The sequence below is a fragment of the Lynx canadensis genome, chromosome F1 (genome assembly GCF_007474595.2).
Source record: "Lynx canadensis isolate LIC74 chromosome F1, mLynCan4.pri.v2, whole genome shotgun sequence".
NCBI lineage: Eukaryota > Metazoa > Chordata > Mammalia > Carnivora > Felidae > Lynx > Lynx canadensis.
In genome coordinates, this window is record NC_044319.2 from 20,394,917 (window position 1) to 20,414,280 (window position 19,364).

General features: G+C 48.6%; 1 protein-coding gene across 2 annotated transcripts in view; it reads left to right on the forward strand.

The window, feature by feature from the left end:
- The window catches only part of RALGPS2 (Ral GEF with PH domain and SH3 binding motif 2), a 201,270-nt gene extending 182,555 nt beyond the window's left edge, over positions 1-18,715 (forward strand). The window contains exon 20 of one of the 2 annotated variants that reach the window (XM_032591829.1): positions 18,418-18,715. In XM_032591829.1, the coding sequence (XP_032447720.1) occupies positions 18,418-18,651 (234 nt within the window). In that variant the 3' untranslated portion in view covers positions 18,652-18,715. The remainder of the gene's footprint in view (positions 1-18,417) is intronic. The other variant, XM_032591830.1, reaches the window with a different exon arrangement.
- Positions 18,716-19,364: the final 649 nt, after the last annotated feature.

Here is a 19,364-nt window from a genome sequence, read left to right on the forward strand (position 1 = left end):
GGTGGCTCAGTCGGTGTCCGACTTCGGCTCATGTCATGATCCCACGGTCAGTGAGTTCGAGCCCCGCATCGGGCTCTGGGCTGACAGCTCAGAGCCTGCTTTGGATTCTGTCTCCCTCGCTCTCCACCCCTCCCCAGCTCACACTCTGTTCTGTCTCTCAAAAATGAATAAACGTTAAAAAAAAATTTTTTTTTTAATAAATGTAAACCCCACAAGCTCTGATCAGCCCCGAATAGCATCTTCTTTCATGACAAGTAAATGACAGGCTGAATGAAAACAAAAGCCATAGGACAGAATATGGAAAAGGGATGGTAAAAGGAATGTCTTGCTCATCATTCGAGAAAGTAGATTGGCGTGAGACTCCATTCAAACAGAAGCGGGAGATCAAACAACAGAACATGTCAGCGTGTTTTATTATGCTTTTTACGGTTAGATTCCAAAGAAGATATATTTGCACTTCTTACCTTTTCGAATGCCTTTGCTTATAAAGTCAGTCAATATATTGAGTTTCCCTGTGGCCGAGACACCATACATTTAATACATGATGGAGCAGGGGCAGTGTCCCTGCTGCAGAAAATGTGGCAATCTAAGGAAGGAGAAGTGGAGAGGAAGGGGTTACCCAAGATAAAATCTGTACAAAGTAACTTACCAGCGAGTGAGAACGCGACAGGGACAGCCGCGGGCGTGGTGTTGTCCGGGTATGTGCTCCACGGCTGGCTCTGCCTGATCAAGCCGAGCCTCACGGGACATCTGCATCCCGGGGCAGGTCTGGGTCTAGATCCGGCCCTTGGCTTTCAGGTCTCAGAAACCTCATGTAATCGGTCCACACAGGACTCCCCAGGCCCCGAGAGGTGAAATCCTGCCAACCAAACTGACAGTAGACTGATAGGAAAATCAGAATGCCAGTTTAACTAACTTACAATGAAGGACGTACCTTTCCGGTTTTTCCCTAGGGCACCCCTTTCGGCTGCGTACCCGAAAAACGGAATTAGCATTCTCAAAATTGCTTTTTATTTCTAGTTCAGCGTGTAAGGGCGCTTGGAAGTCACTTCATCCTAACAATAGGTAAAAGGAACCCGGAAAAGCAACAACTCATTTAGGATCCATAGAAGGAGGACATTGGACAAACCACTGCCTTCAAGACTGGAGAGAAAGGTGAACCCAGGGCGTATATCAGAGAAGAATCCCCTCATGCTTCCAGCATGGGGAGAGGAAAAGGAACCGTTCTGAAATGTGACCGAGCACTCTTCTTAAGGCTTGCTCTCAGGGAAAACTAGTTAATCTGAGCTTAACCTGCTGGGTTGTTATCAGAGCCTGCCTGACCTGGGGGAAGGACGATATCCAACTCCAACCGATTCTAGCCTTCCTGTCCCCGCTGAGGGGAAAGGGAAACAAATTAAAAACATGCGCGAAGTTCACTGTCCCGAGGCATAGGCTCACCCAAAGGCTGAGACCTAATCATAGGACTATAGGATACCCCCTTCTCTGCCCCTCACCACCACATTACTGAAGGACTATTCAGAGAAATCTCTCTTACCCAGTAACTTGGTGTTCAGCCATCAGGGAAAAAATTGCAAGACACACAGAAGTCAGTGGACACAATTTGAGGAGACAGAGCAAGCATCAGAAGCAGATATGGCAGGGATGTTGGAATTATCAGATGGGGAATTTAAAACAACTATGATTAATATACTGAGGGATCCAACGGATGAAGTAGACAGCAGGCAAGAACAGATGGGCAATGTAAGCAGAGAGATGGAAATCCTAAGAAAGAACCAAAAAGAAATGCTAGAAACGAAAAACATTGTGACAGACATTAAGCATGCTTTTGATGGGCTTACCAGGATCCTGGACATAGCTGGGGAGAGAATCTCGGAGCTTGGGGCTATCTCAGTAAAACCCTCCGAAACTGAAGGGCAAAGAGAACAAAGACTAAAAACAACAACAACAACAACAACAACAAACCCAGACCAGAACATCCAGGGCTTGTGGGACAACAACAAAAAGTGTAACGTACTTATAACGGGAGTACCAGAGGAGAAAAAAGAAAAAACAGAAGAAATATTTGAAACAATAATGATTGAGGATTTCACCTAAATTAATGCTAGACACTAACCTGCAGATCCAGAAAGCTTGGAGGACATCAAGCAAGACAGATGCAAAAAGAAAAAACAGAAACAACAAAAATCGACACTTAAACTTACTTTTGAATTACTGGAAAAGAAAAAGACACAAAAATACACCTTACTTATAGAGGATCAAAGCTAAGAATTATACCTGGCTTCTCCACAGAAACCATGCAAACAAGAAAAGTGTTGAGAGATAAAAAAAAAAAAAAAAAAAAAAACAAAAAAAAAAAAAACAAAAACAAAACAAAAAAAAAAAAAAACCACCAACCAAAAATTCTTAATCCTGAGAAATTATTGTTCAAAAGTGAACGAGAAATAAAGGTGTTGCCAGACAAACAAAAACTGAGGGAATTTGTTGCCAGTACACCTGCCTTGCAAGAAAAGTTAAAAGCAGTTCCTTATTAATTTTTTTCAATGTTTTATTTATTTTTGAGAGAGAGAGAGAGAGAGAGAGAGACAGCGTGAGCAGGGGAGGGACAGAGAGAGAGGGAGACAGAATCTGAAGCAGGCTCCAGGCTCTGAGCTGTCAGCACAGAGCCTGATGCAAGGTCCAAACCTACAAGTTGCAAGATCATGACCTGAGCAGAAGTCGAACAGTTAACGGACTGAGCCACCCAGACGCCCCTAAGGGCAGTTCTTTCCAGAAAAGAAAAATAGGTCGGAAATTCATCTACGTAAAGAAAGGAAGACCATTGAAGAATAAGTGAAGGTAAAATTAAAACTTTTATTTTTCTTATCCTTAACCTAGCAGATAACAGTTTGTTCAAAATAATAATAGCAACAATGTATTGAGATTATGTTATGCTCATGTATGTATTTGGTATATATATATATATACACACACATGTGTATGCTTACATGTAAGTCAAACGAGTCACAGCAGTGATACAGGGACAAGAAGGAAGAATTAGGATCATTTTGTTCCTGTAAGATACTCACTACCTGTGAAGTTGTATAGTGTTATTTGAAAGTAAACTTGTGTTTGTTGTAAAGGTATATTGCAAATGCTAGGGAAACCACTAAAAAAAGTGGAAGAAAAGAAGTATTATTGATATGCTAAGAAAGGAGAGAAAATGAAATTATATAAAATGTGAAAAAGAGTGGAAGACAAAAATAGGATCAAAGAACAAGGGCAACATACTAGAAAACTGTAACAAGTGTGGCTGACATTAATCCAACCTGTATCGATAATTATTTTGAATGTCAGTGGCCTAGATGCACCAATGAGCTACAAGAGATCATCAGAATAGATTCTTTTTTTATTATTATTATTATTTTTATTAAAAAAAATTTTTTTTAATGTTTATTTTTGAGACAGAGAGAGACAGAGCATGAACGGGGGGAGGGCCAGAGAGAACGCGAGACACAGAATCCAAAGCAGGCTCCAAGATCTGGGCTGTCAGCACAGAGCCCGATGCGGGGCTTGAAATCACGGAGTGTGAGATCATGACCCGAAGTCGGACGCTCAACCGACTGAGCCACCCAGGAGCCCCCATCAGAATAGATTCTTACAGGCAACTATATGTTGCCTGCAAGAAACCTACTTTAAGTGTAATGACACATAATAGATTAAAAATAAATGGATGGAGAAAAATATGCCATGCTGATCCTAATCAAAACAAAGCGGGAAGAGTGACATTAATTTCAGACAGAGCAGACTTCAAAGCAAAGGAAGTTATCAAGGATAAAGAAACGCATTCTATAATGATAAAGGGGTCAGTTTCCAAGAAGACAGAACAATCCTTAGCATGACGCACCAAACAGGAAAGAGCAGCAAACTACACAAAAATTGCTTGTTAAGCAGGAATCAGGGAAAAGGTGTTGAAGGGTGTGTGGCCCGGATTGGAGTCGAGTCGGGAATGCCTTCTCGATATCCCCTTGGCATCCCTGGATAAGCACTAACCACGTTCTTCCTCTTCAGCGCTCTTGTTCTAGGCTCCATACAGGAAGTTTCACACCCACTCATTTAATCCTCTTCAAGTAATATGGCTTATTACAATTTACTTGGTCATTACATAAACCTTCCAATAAACTTCGGGTTTAATCTTAATGTTGCAAACCGTGAAACCGTCAGCAATGCATCTGCAAAACTTCCTCTAGGGCGGGCTGCGGGCTGCGTCTGCAGATGGTAAATATCAAGCATGTTGTGAAGATTCTATTAGTTTCTCCCTTCAACACCTGACACCTTCTGACCATGTCCCCAAATTCTGCAGGTGCTTCTGCTGCTCCACACAGACAACAAATGTGTTATGGATTCTAAAAGTGCTAGAAGATTCTGGAGGGAAAGAGGAACTGAATTCATATTGGCCTGAAACAGAGGTCTGGCATCACATGGTTTTTCTTTCAGTTCAAGTGTTCAGATAGTTCATCCCCTAGAGTTCATGGTAACAGAGCACCTCCTGGCTTACCTGAATACTGTCTTAGAGAACCATAGACTGACTTCACAGACGTTTACTGACTGACTCTCACAGTTCTAAAGGCTGGGAAGTCCAAGATCAAGGTGCTAGCAAATTCTGTTCCTGGTGAGAGATCTCTTCCTGCCTCACAAACAGCTGTATTTTTTTTTTTAAGTTTTATTGTATTCATTTATTTTGAGAGAGAAAGCATGAGCAGGGGAGGGGCAGAGAGAGAGGAGAGAGTAAGAATCCCAAGCAGGCTCTGCACTACCAGCACAGAGCCCGATGTAGGGCTTGAACTCATGAACTGTGAGATCATAACCTGAGCTGAAGTAAGAGGCTTAACTGACTGAGCCACCCAGGTGCCCCAAGACAGCTATATTCTTGCTATATGCCCACCAGAGTGGAAAGAGAGAAAGCTCTGGTCTCTCTTCCTCCTCTTCTTAAAAAGGCACTAATCCCAGGGGCGCCTGAGTGGCTCAGCGGTTGAGCGTCCGACTTCGGCTCAGGTCGTGATCTCGCGGTCTGTGAGTTCGAGCCCCGCATCAGGCTCTGTGCTGACAGCTTGGAGCCTACTTCCCATTCTATGTCTCCCTCTCTCTGCCCCTCCCCCACTCATGCTCGCTCGCTCGCACGCTCTCTCTCTCTCTCTCTCTCTCTCTCTCTCTCGGTCAAAAATAAATAAACATTAAAAAAAAAAAAGGCACTAATCCCATTAAGGGAGCCCCACCCTCATGACCTCATCTAAACTGAATTCCCTCCCAAAGGTGGTTCCTCCAACCACCATCACATTGGGACATTGGGAGTCAGGGTTACACAATACGAATTTGGGAAGGACACAAACATATAATCCATAGCAAATACCCACTGGATTCCTTCGTACCAGACATTTCCTATTAACTGGAGAAATGGCAAAGAGTTTTCGGTACACACACAACTACTGGGATAGAGCCCAAGTGAATAGTGGGACGGAAGAGTCTGTTTTCTAAGCAGCTTATTAAATGAGCTTCAAGTGAAAGGTAAAGGAAATTAATGCGCGCCTAGATTCTGGAACACGATTTTGCTGAGGATTGTCCAGGGTCTTTTAAGGCCATAATTAGAGACCAGACCAGACCTTTCCATTCCTCATCTGCTCTTGTGGACTCCAAAGCGTTGCCTTGCTCCAAAAAGGAAAATGAAAAACACAAATTCTCAAGTGGTTTGATAGTAAGGCAGCCCAGCAAATTTTACTTTCCATTAAAAGTCACCAGCTGTCATGTGCTTCGCTTTAAATGGAAATAACTTGCTCTCAAAGAACATTTTTCAGTTGATGTCACTTGTGAGTTTTATTTTCTCCTAATGAAAAATGTATTCGCATTAGTGTGGCTCTGGTGACAGGAAAGCCCTGGCCGGAGGCCCGACTGGGTGATCTGCCTCCGCCCGAGGAAAGCTAAGTGTTCTGCCAGCTCAGAGGACCCACACTGCCCTTAGGGGGGGGCCCGGAGGCACCAGGGGCGAGGGTGGTGGTAATGGCCTGTCTCCTTGCAGTGAGGGTCTCACGGTGCTCCTTCCCTTAAAAAAAGAAAAGGAAAACTTCCATTAAAAAAACGCTTTTAAGTGTGGAGGGGGTTTGGAGAGAGGAGTGAATATTTTGAGGTGACTGATGGATGGCCTTGGGAAGGCAGCCCTTCTGATACATGTTTGCTTGGAGCCCGTGGCAGCCTAAACCCTCCAAAGCTCCTCGCAAAAGCAGCAGCTCGGCCCCCCAAGATTCACGGGTGCCCGGACCCTCGGCCAGCGGCAGCGGGAATCGTCTCCCCGTGATTCTCAAGAACAGAACAAAACACAAAGCATCTCTAGACGGAAGCTCTCGGAGGCCTGAACCCTGTCACGTGCGGTCACAACCGTGGCACCCCACGGAGGAGCTTGGTCACTCGGGAGCTGCTTGCAGTGGGTCCCGTGACCGGCACCGGGGCAGGAGGGGGACCCCCAGGACCCCCAGCTTTCCCTGCCGGGCTGTCCCTGACAGGGAAGACAGAGCAGGGTCCCCACCTACTAGAATCGACTAGAGGGGACCAGTTAACCTAGTGGAGGCAGGAACCCGAGGAAGGGAGACCCCAACCACTGCAGCACTGAGCATCCCCCAGACTGCGGGCTGCAGACACCCCTCAACTGTGTCCTCCGGGGGGGTTGTGGGTGCTCTTGCCTCCCGGGCCGCCGACGTGAGCACACGTCCTTGCACACCCGTGCCCACGTGAGCATCACACACCCCCTCCGGGGAGCTCCCTGTGCGAACGGCAGCCTCCAGACCCGGGGCTGCTGTGAGGGCCGTCCCCGCTGAGACAAAGCGTCCCCAAGCCCCCGTCCCCGGGCTCGCAGTGAGGGCTCCGAAGTGCCCAAGACTTTCTGAGCGGTGTTCTCCTCCTCCGGAGCCTGGAGCGCTGGGCTGCCCCCAGGGAAGCTTCCCCTGGCGTGGGTCTGAGCAGCCGGGGCCAGCTCCAGGAACACTAAATTCTGGCTGTGCCTCCAGCCGAGGCCTGGTTACTTTAGATCCCCTCTCCTCCCCCCTCATCTTTTCAGGCAGGAGCCGGCCAAGGTATTCGTCATATTTCCGAGCTCTACCCTGCTGCTTGATTTATGCACAGACAGGGCCGGAGCGCAGATTCCAGACCAGGGCGAGGGTAAGCTCTGGGGGGGAGGGGTTCAAAGGTGCGGAGGTCCCCGACAGGGCCCCCGGTTCTGAGGTTGGCTGTTCAGCTCAGTGAGGGCTGAGAATCACACAGGCTCCACAGATGTCAGGCAGGACGGAGATGAGCGCGCTCTCTGTCTCTGTCTCTCTGTCTCTCTGTCCCTTTCTCCTATTGTGAGAGATGGCCACAGAAGGAGAGACGCTCCACAAGCCCCCTCAGTGGGCTTCATCAACAAGGGCTTAGGAAGAGCTTCCAGCCTTCTCCTTCAGGACATTGGACGTGGTCTCTTTGGCCAAGGAGAAAACGAGGAACAGATGAAGTCCGTGCAGATGAAGAGGCCAAAACGAAATGTTAATCACCTCAGGATACACACTGAGGCCTCCAGAGCCTCTCCTGGCTCTCCTCAGGGGATCTGTGATGGGGCCGGTTCCCCCCCCCGGGGGGGGGGGTTGGCTGCCGTGTCGGGAAAGGCATCTGAGGGTCCCACTCGCGAGAAAATACGTAATTGCCGTTCAGCACCTTGAAAGTGCCTGTCGTGGTGACTTTAAGCGGCTGAAATATTGACTGCGGTTCTTGCTTACGCGAATACTTCTACAGCGCTCTCATAAAAGCTCAAAATGCTGTCATCCAAGATGAATAAAAATGCCTCTTTTTATTGCGCTGCATATGAAAACATGAGATCATTGGAATATATTTAGAGTGAGGTTTGGCAGCCTATACATGTTTACAATTCTTGGACCCGATGCTCTCGTGTGAATCGGAGGCTCTCTTTTCCCTCTTTACCTTCTTTCTCCAAGACGGCGGATGCCCGCTCCCGGAGTTTATAATCCCTTTCTTGCTAGGACCCGAAGTTAACCTTGCTCTGTGGCTCACAACATCCCCAGCACCTGCCACCAGCTGTAGAGCCCGAGGGCGGAGACGTGAAGGTATTAATTCCATCACTGAAGGGACTCCACCACCATCCATGACCCAGGGGGAAGCCTCCAGGTTTTGAGCGGAGGGTCTGAAAATACCGTCTTTTCCTCAGTTCTTTGAATCCTGATTTGGTCTGATTCCTCTGGGTAGAAGCCTGAAATGCCCTGTGGTCGCTGGGCTTGGTGCTACATACATCTCTGAGTTCTTTGTGGAGCCTTCAAGCACCAGCATGGAATCAGCAGGAGGCTGCCTTTGCTGCCCCGTCTGGTACTAGTTTGTCTCTTGGGTTCTGGTTCTTGACACTGCACATCCGGACCATCCGGGAAGCTTTAAAAAGCACCGCTGCCTGGTCCCCAGCCCCCCAGGGATTCTGAGTGTACTGATCTGGGATACAGCTAGGCACCAAGAGTTTTAAAAACACTATCATACCCTACTCCTAATTATGTTTTTTGAAATTAGGGATCGCAGGAAAAAGATTTGGGAGAACGTTCACCAGTAGGTTAATTGACTCGCTCTGAGTGCAGAATTAAGAGGAATCTATTCACTTGGAAGCTCTTCTGTGTCCTGCTTTTTTGTGTGTTTGTGTTTTGTTTTGGGGGGCAACGAAACAAATTGCAATGAAACAAATTATTGGTACAAGGGAGGGAAAAGCTATTTGCCGCCTAAAAGGAGAGAAACTCAGGATGCATAGAAAAAGAACTCCTCGGGGCGCCTGGGTGGCGCAGTCGGTTAAGCGTCCGACTTCAGCCAGGTCACGATCTCGCGGTCCGTGAGTTCGAGCCCCGCGCCGGGCTCTGGGCTGATGGCTCGGAGCCTGGAGCCTGTTTCCGATTCTGCGTCTCCCTCTCTCTCTGCCCCTCCCCCGTTCATGCTCTGTCTCTGTCCCAAAAATAAATAAACGTTGAAAAAAATTTAAAAAAAAAAAAAAAGAAAAAGAACTCCTCTTTTTCCCCCACGCTGATTTCCTCCTGCATCCCCATTTCTGCAAATGGCACTGGACCCTCACTGGCTGCCCTTAGCCGGTGGTCATCCAGACCCCCCGGCTTCCCTGACCCCATTCATCCAGTTGCTTACCAAGTCTCCACATTCAGCAGGAGCCCCCTTCTCCAAGGAGCCACTTTATAGGTTCCTCGATCCCCAATCTCTTTCACGCTCCTGTTGGCCTGTGTCTCTGTCTAGCGCTGGTAAATCCGTCTGTCTGTCTGTCTGTGCCCCCCACTGCTGTCTGGCTGATGAGGAACTCTCACTTGGTCCCCCAAGCACCACTCACCTTGCCTGACAGCACTTCCCAAGCTCTCGACAAAGGAGTTAGGGAATGAATGGATACTGAGTTTATACAGCACTTTATGATTTTTCAGAGTACTCTTATATGGGTCGGGGTTGGATCTTGTGCCCCAGAATTGTCTCCAGAAGCATCACCTGCATCATCTGCATTCTAATGTATGCCCTGGGCAAGGTGGGGGGGGGGGGTGTATCCCTTGTCTGTTGCGGGTGGTGAAAGCGGGGTGCAGAGGAATCAGGAGGGGCCCTGCTGCCCAAAGTCGCACAGCTGGTGTGCAGGAGACCCAGGAGCCGGGGTCTCTGCTTGCGTTCTGCCCCCTCGCCTCATTTCTTCCCCATGCTGGCTCGGTGGCCCGGATCCAGAGTCCACACTGGGCGGCTGCCACGAGGAGATGGAGATCATCGGCCATTTAAAATCCTGCCTTCCTCCTCATTTCCCAGTCATGGGAGGGAGGGACAGCCAGGAGATACGAAATGAAAACCACAGACCTGTTGGGTTCAAGATGAGCTTAGTCAAGGGCACGCGGTCTTCCGCAAACAACATTTTCTAGAGAGAAAGCAGGGTCTGTGTGTGGATATGGCCTGTCGGGAGGAAATACGAATTCACTGGGTAAGGGCTGCTAGGGGATCCTTCCCAGAAAGTCATCAGTGGGGGACCGTGCAGGGTCGCCTGTCTTCTGACTCCCTGGCCTGCAGACCACATCCTAAGCCTGTACCCAAGGCAGTGACCAAAATTGAGGCTCATGGTTCTGCCACCCTGGCCAGATTTGGGAGAAGTTTCTCTGAGGTGGGATGACATCAAGGGAGCCTTGTCTCTGGCACATCATCCTCGTCTGATTCTTGTATTCAGTGTGACCCAGAGAGGGCTCCTGGGCCCCCCTTCCCAGGGTCACGGAGGTGGATGTTGAGGGGCAGGTACTGCCTCCCACGCTGCTCCCTTCTCAGATGCTCCCACAAGCTATGGTGTGGAGCCCTGGGACACTGTCCCTACAAGGAGCAGAAGGTCACATTACTGAGCTCAACTCTTAAAAAGCACCTACAAAGTGCCGGATATTATGCTGAAGAGCCAGCCAGATGGGGATAAATTAGACATGGTTCCTTCATCAGAAAAAAGCACGTACGTGTAGACAACCACCGTGCCTGGAGATTGGTGACGAGGGGTGCGGGTAAGATGCCATGGACGTTTGGGAAAGATGATTTCCAGATGGGAGTTCAGCAAAGACTTCTTGGAGGAAGTGGCATTATTTAAGCTAAACCTTGAAGTGAGGGCGAAATTTGGATAAGAGGGATTGTTGGTTGGGGACCGAGGGAGGTGGAGCAGCAAAGGTAAGTGAAAGCTTTGGGGCGCCCGGGTGGCTCAGTCGGTTGAGCGTCTGACTTCAGCTCAGGTCGTGATCTCGCCGTTTGTGGGTTCGAGCCCCGTGTCAGGCTCCACGCTGACAGTGCAGAGCCTGCTTGGGATGCTCTCTGTCTCCCTCTCTCTCTGCCCCGCCCCCACTCGTGCACGTGCGCGCACGCACACCCTCTCAGAATAATAAATGAAAACTTAAATAACATCAAGGTATGTGAGAGCTCTTCAAGTTGCAATGTCTACTGTTAGCTTGAATCACAGGAAGTTGCTAGTTTTACCTATAACAACATCAATTTCAGATGATTCAACATAGAACTCAGCAGGTAAGTGGCCGTGGGGAAACCGGTTGTAGAGGGAGGTCAAGGCAGAAGTTCAGGGTCAGTAGCTGGTACACTTTACACTGAATTTAACCTCTTGGTAATGAATCGATAGAAATGTTCCAGGGATGGCATTTTCCTCCCTCCTCAAAAGGAGACGGATATTGTAAGCGTTGTCAGTTGTCCAAAGACCAGTCCAAGTTGGACTCGAACTTTAGAATCAGCCTGAATTTGCCAGTCCCAGGAAGGCAGTATTGCCCACCACCCCCCCCCCCCTGCCCGAGTCTGAAAGACGGGAGTTCAGATCGTGGCTCTACTCACCATCCAGGCCTCCAGCTGCATAGCTGTCTGAGCCTCACTTCTGTCACCTGGAAAATGGTGATCATAGAACTTCCCTTCCTCACAAGACCATGGAGACATTACATGAGATGGCGCCTGTACATAGCTTAGCACAATCTCTGGCCCACAGGAAGTGCCCAGCACCTGTTTGCAGGGTTATAACCCGTGTCAGGAGCCACAACAAGCGCGAGGGACACACGAGGTCCACAATTCATAAAGGGAGTTCCGTCCTTCTGCCTTGGGGCTGTGGCTTGTTCAGGTGGCTGCGACAGGACTGTGACCTATTTTTTTTTTAAGTTTATTTATTTTGAAAGAGAGAGAGAGAGAGAGAGAGAGAGCGCACAAGTGGGGGAGGGGCAGAGAGGAGAGACAGAATCCCAGGCAGACTCCGAGCCATCAGTGCAGAGCCCGACGCGGGGCTTGAACTCACAAACTGTGACTTCATGACCTGAGCTGAGATGGAGAGTCAGACACTTGAGGGTGCCACCGAGGCGCCCCGGACTGTGACCTATCTTAGCACCTGCTCTAATGACCCATAGAAGAGAGAAGGAAGACACAAGTTGACAAATGATGCTTGAGTTGCTCAGGCCAGAAGGACAAGAATAACCAAGGGCTCCCCCAGATCCTGTAAAACCACTGAGTTGCTTTCAGCCCTCAGAGCAAACCTGCTGAGGGATTTCATACTCCCAGCACTCTCCTGGCAGCCACACCTGCCCCAGAGATGGGTTCTTTTGAGCAGAAGTTTCTGGAAGTTACCAGGTCACACACACACACACACACACACACACACACCAGGCCCTGAGGCAATGGTGTTATCAAGGAGGGCAGGCCTACATGGGCATGAGAGATTCAGGAAAAACAGGCTCGTGGCTTTCCAGGAAAAGACATCTTGGCCACTCTGAGGAAAATCGACGTCCAGAGAGGTAAGGCAGCTCACGTGCGCGTCCCAACCCCCAGGCCCAGGTTGGGGGACAGCACCTGGCCTGCCTCCTGGCTGTCCCCAGCGGGACATGACCTGCCGGTCTTGACTCTCAGCTCTCTACTTTATTCTAAGCCGTCTCCTGCTGGGGTGGAGAGACGAAGCCCTACCCCCACCAGGAAGACTGGTTCGTGTATCTTCCCAAAAATGCCAATAAGATTTCTAGACGACATTTAGGATTCTGAAGCAAACAGTGTTTATAATGGGGCATTGCCTTGAGAGAGTAGGAAACAGCATCAGGGAAGATTCTCTGCCGGCCCCTCCCCGTCTCCGCCTGCCCTTCCCCTCAGGGCTGCTGTCCTCCGGGACCCACGGGACCCACGTCTCCCTGACCAGAGGGGAGGCAGAGCCATCCAGGGGGCCACCCAGTCAAAAGCCTCAAGAGGAGCTCTTCTCTCTGCAGCCCTGAAAAATTCCCCTGCAGTTTAAGTTTTTCATCCAAGTCACCATTTCCAATCCTGCTGACAAGTCTGCGGGGTCGGAAAGTGGCTCTGGCTGGGAGCGACTCAGTCAGCGGGCAGCCAAGGCCTGGGCCCGGGTGCTGACACCTTGGAGCCGACCCAGAGGCCTGGAGCCCAGTGCGCTGCAGGATGGGTGGGACCGAAGGCCACTGCTGCCACCTGGAGAAGCCCCAGGCCTCAGCAGTCATCAGGAGGCCTCCTCTTTCATCCTCTGTCATTGAAAGCTGACCCTGCGCTCGCTGTCCCTCAGCACACCGCATCCGGGAAGCACTGGAGAATTTCCCTCTAAATTCAAAGATGGCAGCATCTTTCCCCTTCCGGTCCTACGGTCCTACCGTGACTGTCCTTAAAGACTAAGTCTATCCCAGGGGTGCCTGGGTGGCTCAGTCGGTTAGGCGGCCGACTTCGGCTCAGGTCATGACCTTGCGGTCCGTGAGTTCGAGCCCCGCGTCGGGCTCTGTGCTGACAGCTCAGAACCTGGAGCCTGTTTCAGATTCTGTGTCTCCCTCTCTCTGACCCTCCGCCGTTCATGCTCTGTTTCTGTCTCAAAAATAAACATAAAAAAAAAAAACTTACAAAAAAAAAAAAATAATAAGACTAAGCCTATCCTGGGAGATCGCGCTGTAGAAGTTCAGAGAGGTTCTGGCCCCACGCCAGGCTCTCCTGACGCAGAAATGAAGAGTCCACAGGCCCATCTCAAGGGCCTCGAGCTGGAGGGACAGGACGGGAGGGAGGACCCCACAGGGTCAAGACACTTTCCTTGGGAATTCACACATCCAGCCCTGGAGTGGAGCCTTTCCCCAGGAGGTGACTTAAAAAATGGAGTGCAGTCAGGGAAAGAGGGACAGCATTTGCACAAGGCCGGGAGCCAGGAGTTTCGTGTCCTCTGGCACTTCTGGTGTGTGAAAAACAAGATGTGACAGGAGCTGAGCCTCGAGAGAGGGGCGAGGAGCCGGATCACAAATGGCCTCCCTGCCGTGGTGTGCTGGTCACCGTTTAACTGGCAGCCGTGAGCAGAGTTGGGGAGGTTGCTGACCCGTGACGTTGGCACACCAACTTGCGTGGTGCAAATGCCTCAGGGCAGATTTCTCCCTGCCAGTAATTCAATAACCAACTCACAGAAAATCTTGAAAATGGAACAATCGGCTTGTTGGCTGATGAGGGCCAGTTCCACATAGAAATCCTCTTGGCCTTCCTTATGTCCCTGGGGAGAGGGGCCCGCACTAGTTACTTGACCACAGGCTGCCGCCACAGGCTATTGGTCTCCTCCCTCTCCCTGCCCACAGCTGGTCCTTCTCCATGCCTCCGGGACACAGGTGTGGAGCTCAGTCACCTCTCCTGGAGTTCCACGCAAAACACCCCCACACCCACACAGTGCAGCCTCGTGGAAACGGGGCACATCACAGCAATGCTCGTCCCGTCAAACAAAATACTAAGCTGCCCATTCTTAAATTTTTCTTGGCCACCATCCTGAGTTTTATTCTCCCACCGTATTTCTTTGTCCCCCTCTCTCCAACCTTGGCCTACTCTCTCTGCCCTTAACCCTCCTCCCTAAGTCATCCTATCTGCAACCAGGAGTAACTTGGCCCCTCTTCACCACCACCCCCCCACCCCCACTCAGGCCCACACTGCCTGGTGGGTAGTATTCAGACCACTGAGGGTTAGTTCAAGTCCGAAGGACCTCTGGGCACGGAGAGGGATGCTGACTATTGACACAGGCTTTAATGCCATTAAAAAAACTTAGTTGAAGTATTGTTAACATATAATATTAAATTCATTTCAGGTATACAACGTAGTGATTCAACAATTTTATATGTTATGGAATGTTCACCACGATTGGTGTATGAAGGTATCATTGACTATATTCCCTAGGCTGCACTTCTTATCCCCATGACTTATTTTACAACTGGAAATTTGTACCCCTTTATCCCCCCCATCACCCATTTCCCCCCTCCCCCACCCCCTTCCCTCTTGGCAAACACCAGTTTGTTTTCTATATTTATGAGTGTGTTTCTCTCTCTTTTTTGTTGTTGCTGTGTGTTTGCCATATTTTTAGATTCCACATATAAGTGAAATCACACGTTATTTGTCTTTGTCTGGCTTATTTCACTTAACATAATACACTCCAGGTCCATCCATGTTGTTGTGAATGGCAAGATTTGGTTCTTTTTTATGGCTGAGTAATATTCCACATCTTCTGGATCCATTCATCTATGGATGGACCCTCGGGCCGCTTCCATATCTTGGCTATTGTAAATAATGGGGCAATGAACATAGGGGTGCATATATCTTTCCAATTAGTGTTTTTATTTTCTTTGGGTAAATACCCAAAAGTACAATTACCGGATTGTACGGTGCTCCTGTTTTGGGTTTTTTGAGGACCCTCCATACCATTTTTCAGAGTGGCTGCACCAATTTACATTCCTACCAACAGTGCACAGGTTCCATTTTCTCCACATCCTCACCAAGACTTGTTGCTTCTTGTGTTTTTTACGCTAGCCATTCTAACTGGCATGTGTTCTTGGTTTTCATTTCCGAATCAAATTCACTGTAAACAACGAGTTCCCTCTACACACCTATTAGAATGGCCCAAACCCCAAACAATGGCAGCAACGAATGCTGGTGAGGTTGAGGATAACAGGAGCTCTCATTCATCGCTGTGGGGGGCAGGGGGGATGCAAAATGGAATCCGCGCTTTGGAGGACAGTTGGCAGTTTGTTACAAAATTGAACATACTCTCTTATGATCCAGCAAGGTACTCCTTGGTAATTACCCAAAGGAGTTGAAAACTTCCATCCGCACAAAAACTTATACACAGATATTTATAGCAGCTTTATTCATAATTTTCAAAACCTGGAAGCAAACAAAATATCCTTTTGTAGGTGAATGAATGAACCAACTGTGGCCCATCTAGACCATGAAATATTATTCAGCCTGCAAGGGGGTGGGGAAGGAAGAGCTATCGAGCCATGAAGACGTGGAGGAAACTTTAACACATGTTACTAAATGAAAGAAGCCAAACTATAAAGGCTACTTACTGTACAATTCTAAGTAGCTGACAGTCGGGAAAAGGCAAAACTACCGGGACAGTAGGCAGATGAGTGGTTGGGGCGCCCGGGTGGCTCAGTCAGTTGAGCGTCTGACTCGATTTCAGCTCAGGTCATGATCTCACAATTCATGAGTTCAAGCCCCGCTGTCAGTGCAGAGTCTGCTTGGGATGCTCTCTCTCCCTCTCTGTCTTTTTCCTGCCCCTCCCGCACTCTCTCTCTCTCTCTCACAATAAATAAATAAAATTAAAACAAAATAAAATACAACAAAAGATCAGTGGTTGCCAGGGACTAGTGGGGAGGGAAGGATGAATAGACCAAGCCCAGAGGATGGTTAGGGCAGTGAAACTATTCTGTAGGACATTACAGTGGTGCATACATGTTATTATACATTTGTCAAGACCCAAAGACTGCCAAGACCACCCAGAGTGAACCCTAATGTCGACCCTGAACTTTGGTTGATAACGATGTGTCAGTATGGGTCCACTGACTGTAACAAAAGTACCGCTCTGCGGGGCGGGGAAGCTGAGAGAGCGTTCGGAGACCGTGTGTCATCACGGGGAAGGGAGCATACGGGGACTCTCTACTTTCCGCTCAGTTTCACTGTAAATCAAAAGCTGTTCTAAGAAATAAAGTCTTTTTTTTTTTAAGACTTCATGAATTTAGCACATTGGATTTTCACATTTAACGTTGATCGCCAAGTTAAAGAAACACCTCCAAACATTTAATTAAATTCACAAATTCAATGCAGCAGATCCTTCTAAAAGCTCTAAGTGCATTAACTATACAAAACATCGCAATTCCAAAACCGCTTCATACCTTTATATCAAAACCTGTTAAAAAAGTGCTAATGATGTGGATTTCACTTTCTGTCTCATCCTAAACTCCACACCTTCCCGGGGTGCCAATTTTGACACCTTCCTAGGATTTCAGTGATTTTTACCAAATACTATTTTTACCTTCCTAGGGATTTTAACAACCTTACCAGACCAAAAGAAAAAGGGAAAGAACCGCCTCAAACCGCTGGAGTTTGTGAAAGTCTGGGTGGTTGAAGAATTGATTCTGGGTCAGGATGTAAGCCTGGGTTGCAAAGTCTGATGAGAAGAATCCAAATATGGACAGTCTCCTTTTTATAATTAAACTTCGTTACTTCAGTAAGACTTTTCAAGCCCACACCTTTAGGGAAGGTTTTCAGTTTTGCAGCATTGTATTTTCCCCCCAGAAATGAGATGAATTGGCATCTTGCTTGGCCAGGGTTGCCTCATGATATATTGCCCTGGTCTGTTAGCGTTATTAAAAACGTGCGGCTCCTTGCTGGCGGTGTATTATCACCTATAGGGCCATCTCGAACTTCCATCCCCTGAGGAAGAAGGCACCAACTCTCTGCAGATACTGCTCCTCCCAGGCCCACTGCAAACACAGGGGGACCCTCCCTAATGAGTCATCCCTAGTGACCTCAGGATTGAGAAGCCCTGTCCTGGGAAGGTGCCTGCTTTCTCAAAAAAAAAAAAAAAAAAAAAAAAAAATTAGCTGACTCAGAGTTCCCTGTATTTATTCTTTCTTGCTTTCACAGAGAGAAACAAGCACATCTCTCTCTTTTATAAACAGATTTATAATTAGTAGAAGAAACAAAAGACCTGTTTACATGAAATGCCCCACTTACTGAAGTCAATACAAATTAACATAGCCCGTTCTATTCACCCTTTTTTTTTTCACCTCCAGCCACTTGTCTGTATACTTTTAAGGTTTTTTTGTTTGTTTTGTTTTTGGAGTATTGTAGCAAACCCGCATTCCTTCTCTGGCTCAACCTCTTCTAATTAATGCCCAAATGGTCAGGGCTTGATTCAGGAACCCCTTTGGCTCCTTTGTCCTTACAGCGCTGCCCTTGACATTCTTGAAAGCATTCTTGCTTTCTGGCAACAACAAGATGTTCCAGACCCCATCCTGATTTTTTTCCTGCGTCTTAAAGACAAGGAATCAGCTGTCTCTATGGAATCCTCATTCCTGGTAGTGGAGAATGATATTAGAGACCACAGTCTGGGAGGCTGGGGTGCACGTGAGCATGGGGGTGAGGGACGGGGGCAAGGGCGCCGCCTTGGTGGTAACAGAAACTGGAAAATCTTTCTTTCTTTCTTTTTTTTAATGTTTACTCGTTTTTGAGAGACAGAGATAGAGCGTGAATGGGGGAGGGGGAGAGAGAGGGAGACACAGAATCTGAAGCAGGCTCCAGGCTCGGAGCTGCCAGCACAGAACCCGACGCGGGGCTCGAACCCATGAGTGAGGGAGGTTATGACCTGAGCTGCAGCTGGACGCTCACCCGACTAAGCCACCCAGGTGCCCCTGAAAAATATTTCTTTTAAAGATAAGGTGTTCATAGCACTCTTCTCCAACTTAATAGATGTGCCTTGTAGCTTCCTTTACTTTTTTTTACACCCTGAACCTTCAGTGACCACTCAGTCTTTCTCTGTGCTGACCTGAACAGTAAGTCACAAATTCAGCCATTCTCACCTATTCTCCCCACTCCTCCCTGCAGGGGAAGGAAGCCGACAGAGAGCAATCTCCCCACTCACAGACACTGGATCACCACCTCCCCCTTAGAAGGACACTACCCTGCAACGACTGGTTTTCAACTGTTTTCTCCACGGTACACTCCAAGGGAGTGGGGGCAGGGTGCTCAAACAACTTCGTATTTTGGATGGATTCCCCTGGAATCAAGGGTCAAGGGTCAAGGATGGCTTTGAGAACGGACAGGACAGAGGTAAGGTGATTGTCGAGGAGTCCGTTGTGACAGCTCAGAATGAGACCCTCAAACCAAGGGAGCGGCAGAAATGGGGAGGAAGATGGGGAGCTGGAAATGACCTCGTGTCTGGATAGAATAGACAAGGGTGCATCCCACGTGCCTGTTCTAGTCTCTGGGAGGATGGCGGAACCAGCCGCTGAATGAGCGAGAGACAGAGAGAACAAAGTGACGTAGAGGTCTCTCAGGGGTCAGGGGAGAGTTTGGCTTTGACCTATAGAGTTCGTGGTGTTTCCATTCAGATGGAAACATCCAACAGTCGGTTGGACACATGGGTCAGAATTTCTAACGTGAACCACAGGCAGAGAAAGCCTCCCTAGTGAAAGGCAGGTGGTGCGGGGCTGTCTGTTGCCAAGGGGTGTTCTCCAGGGGCCGTCAACAGCTTGGGCTGTTGTTTGCTTACACTGCTTGGGAAGACTTGGAGACTCTTCTGTTTTTCTAATTCTCATTTCGTCTGAGTCCTTGCCAGGAATCCCTGATGTTTTTACTTAATACCGGAGTTCCAACCAAAATTAGCCAACAGCCCAAGAGGCTGGGACCCAGAGAAGGGGCTGACCGCCTCTCCCCATTGCCAACCCTAGAGAACAAGGGGAGGGTGGTGGAGACCCGGAGCCAAGGTGACAGAGGCTTTTGGAGCAAGCCCTGGCCATTCCAGAAGATGGTCTCCGCCTCTCTCCAGGTTT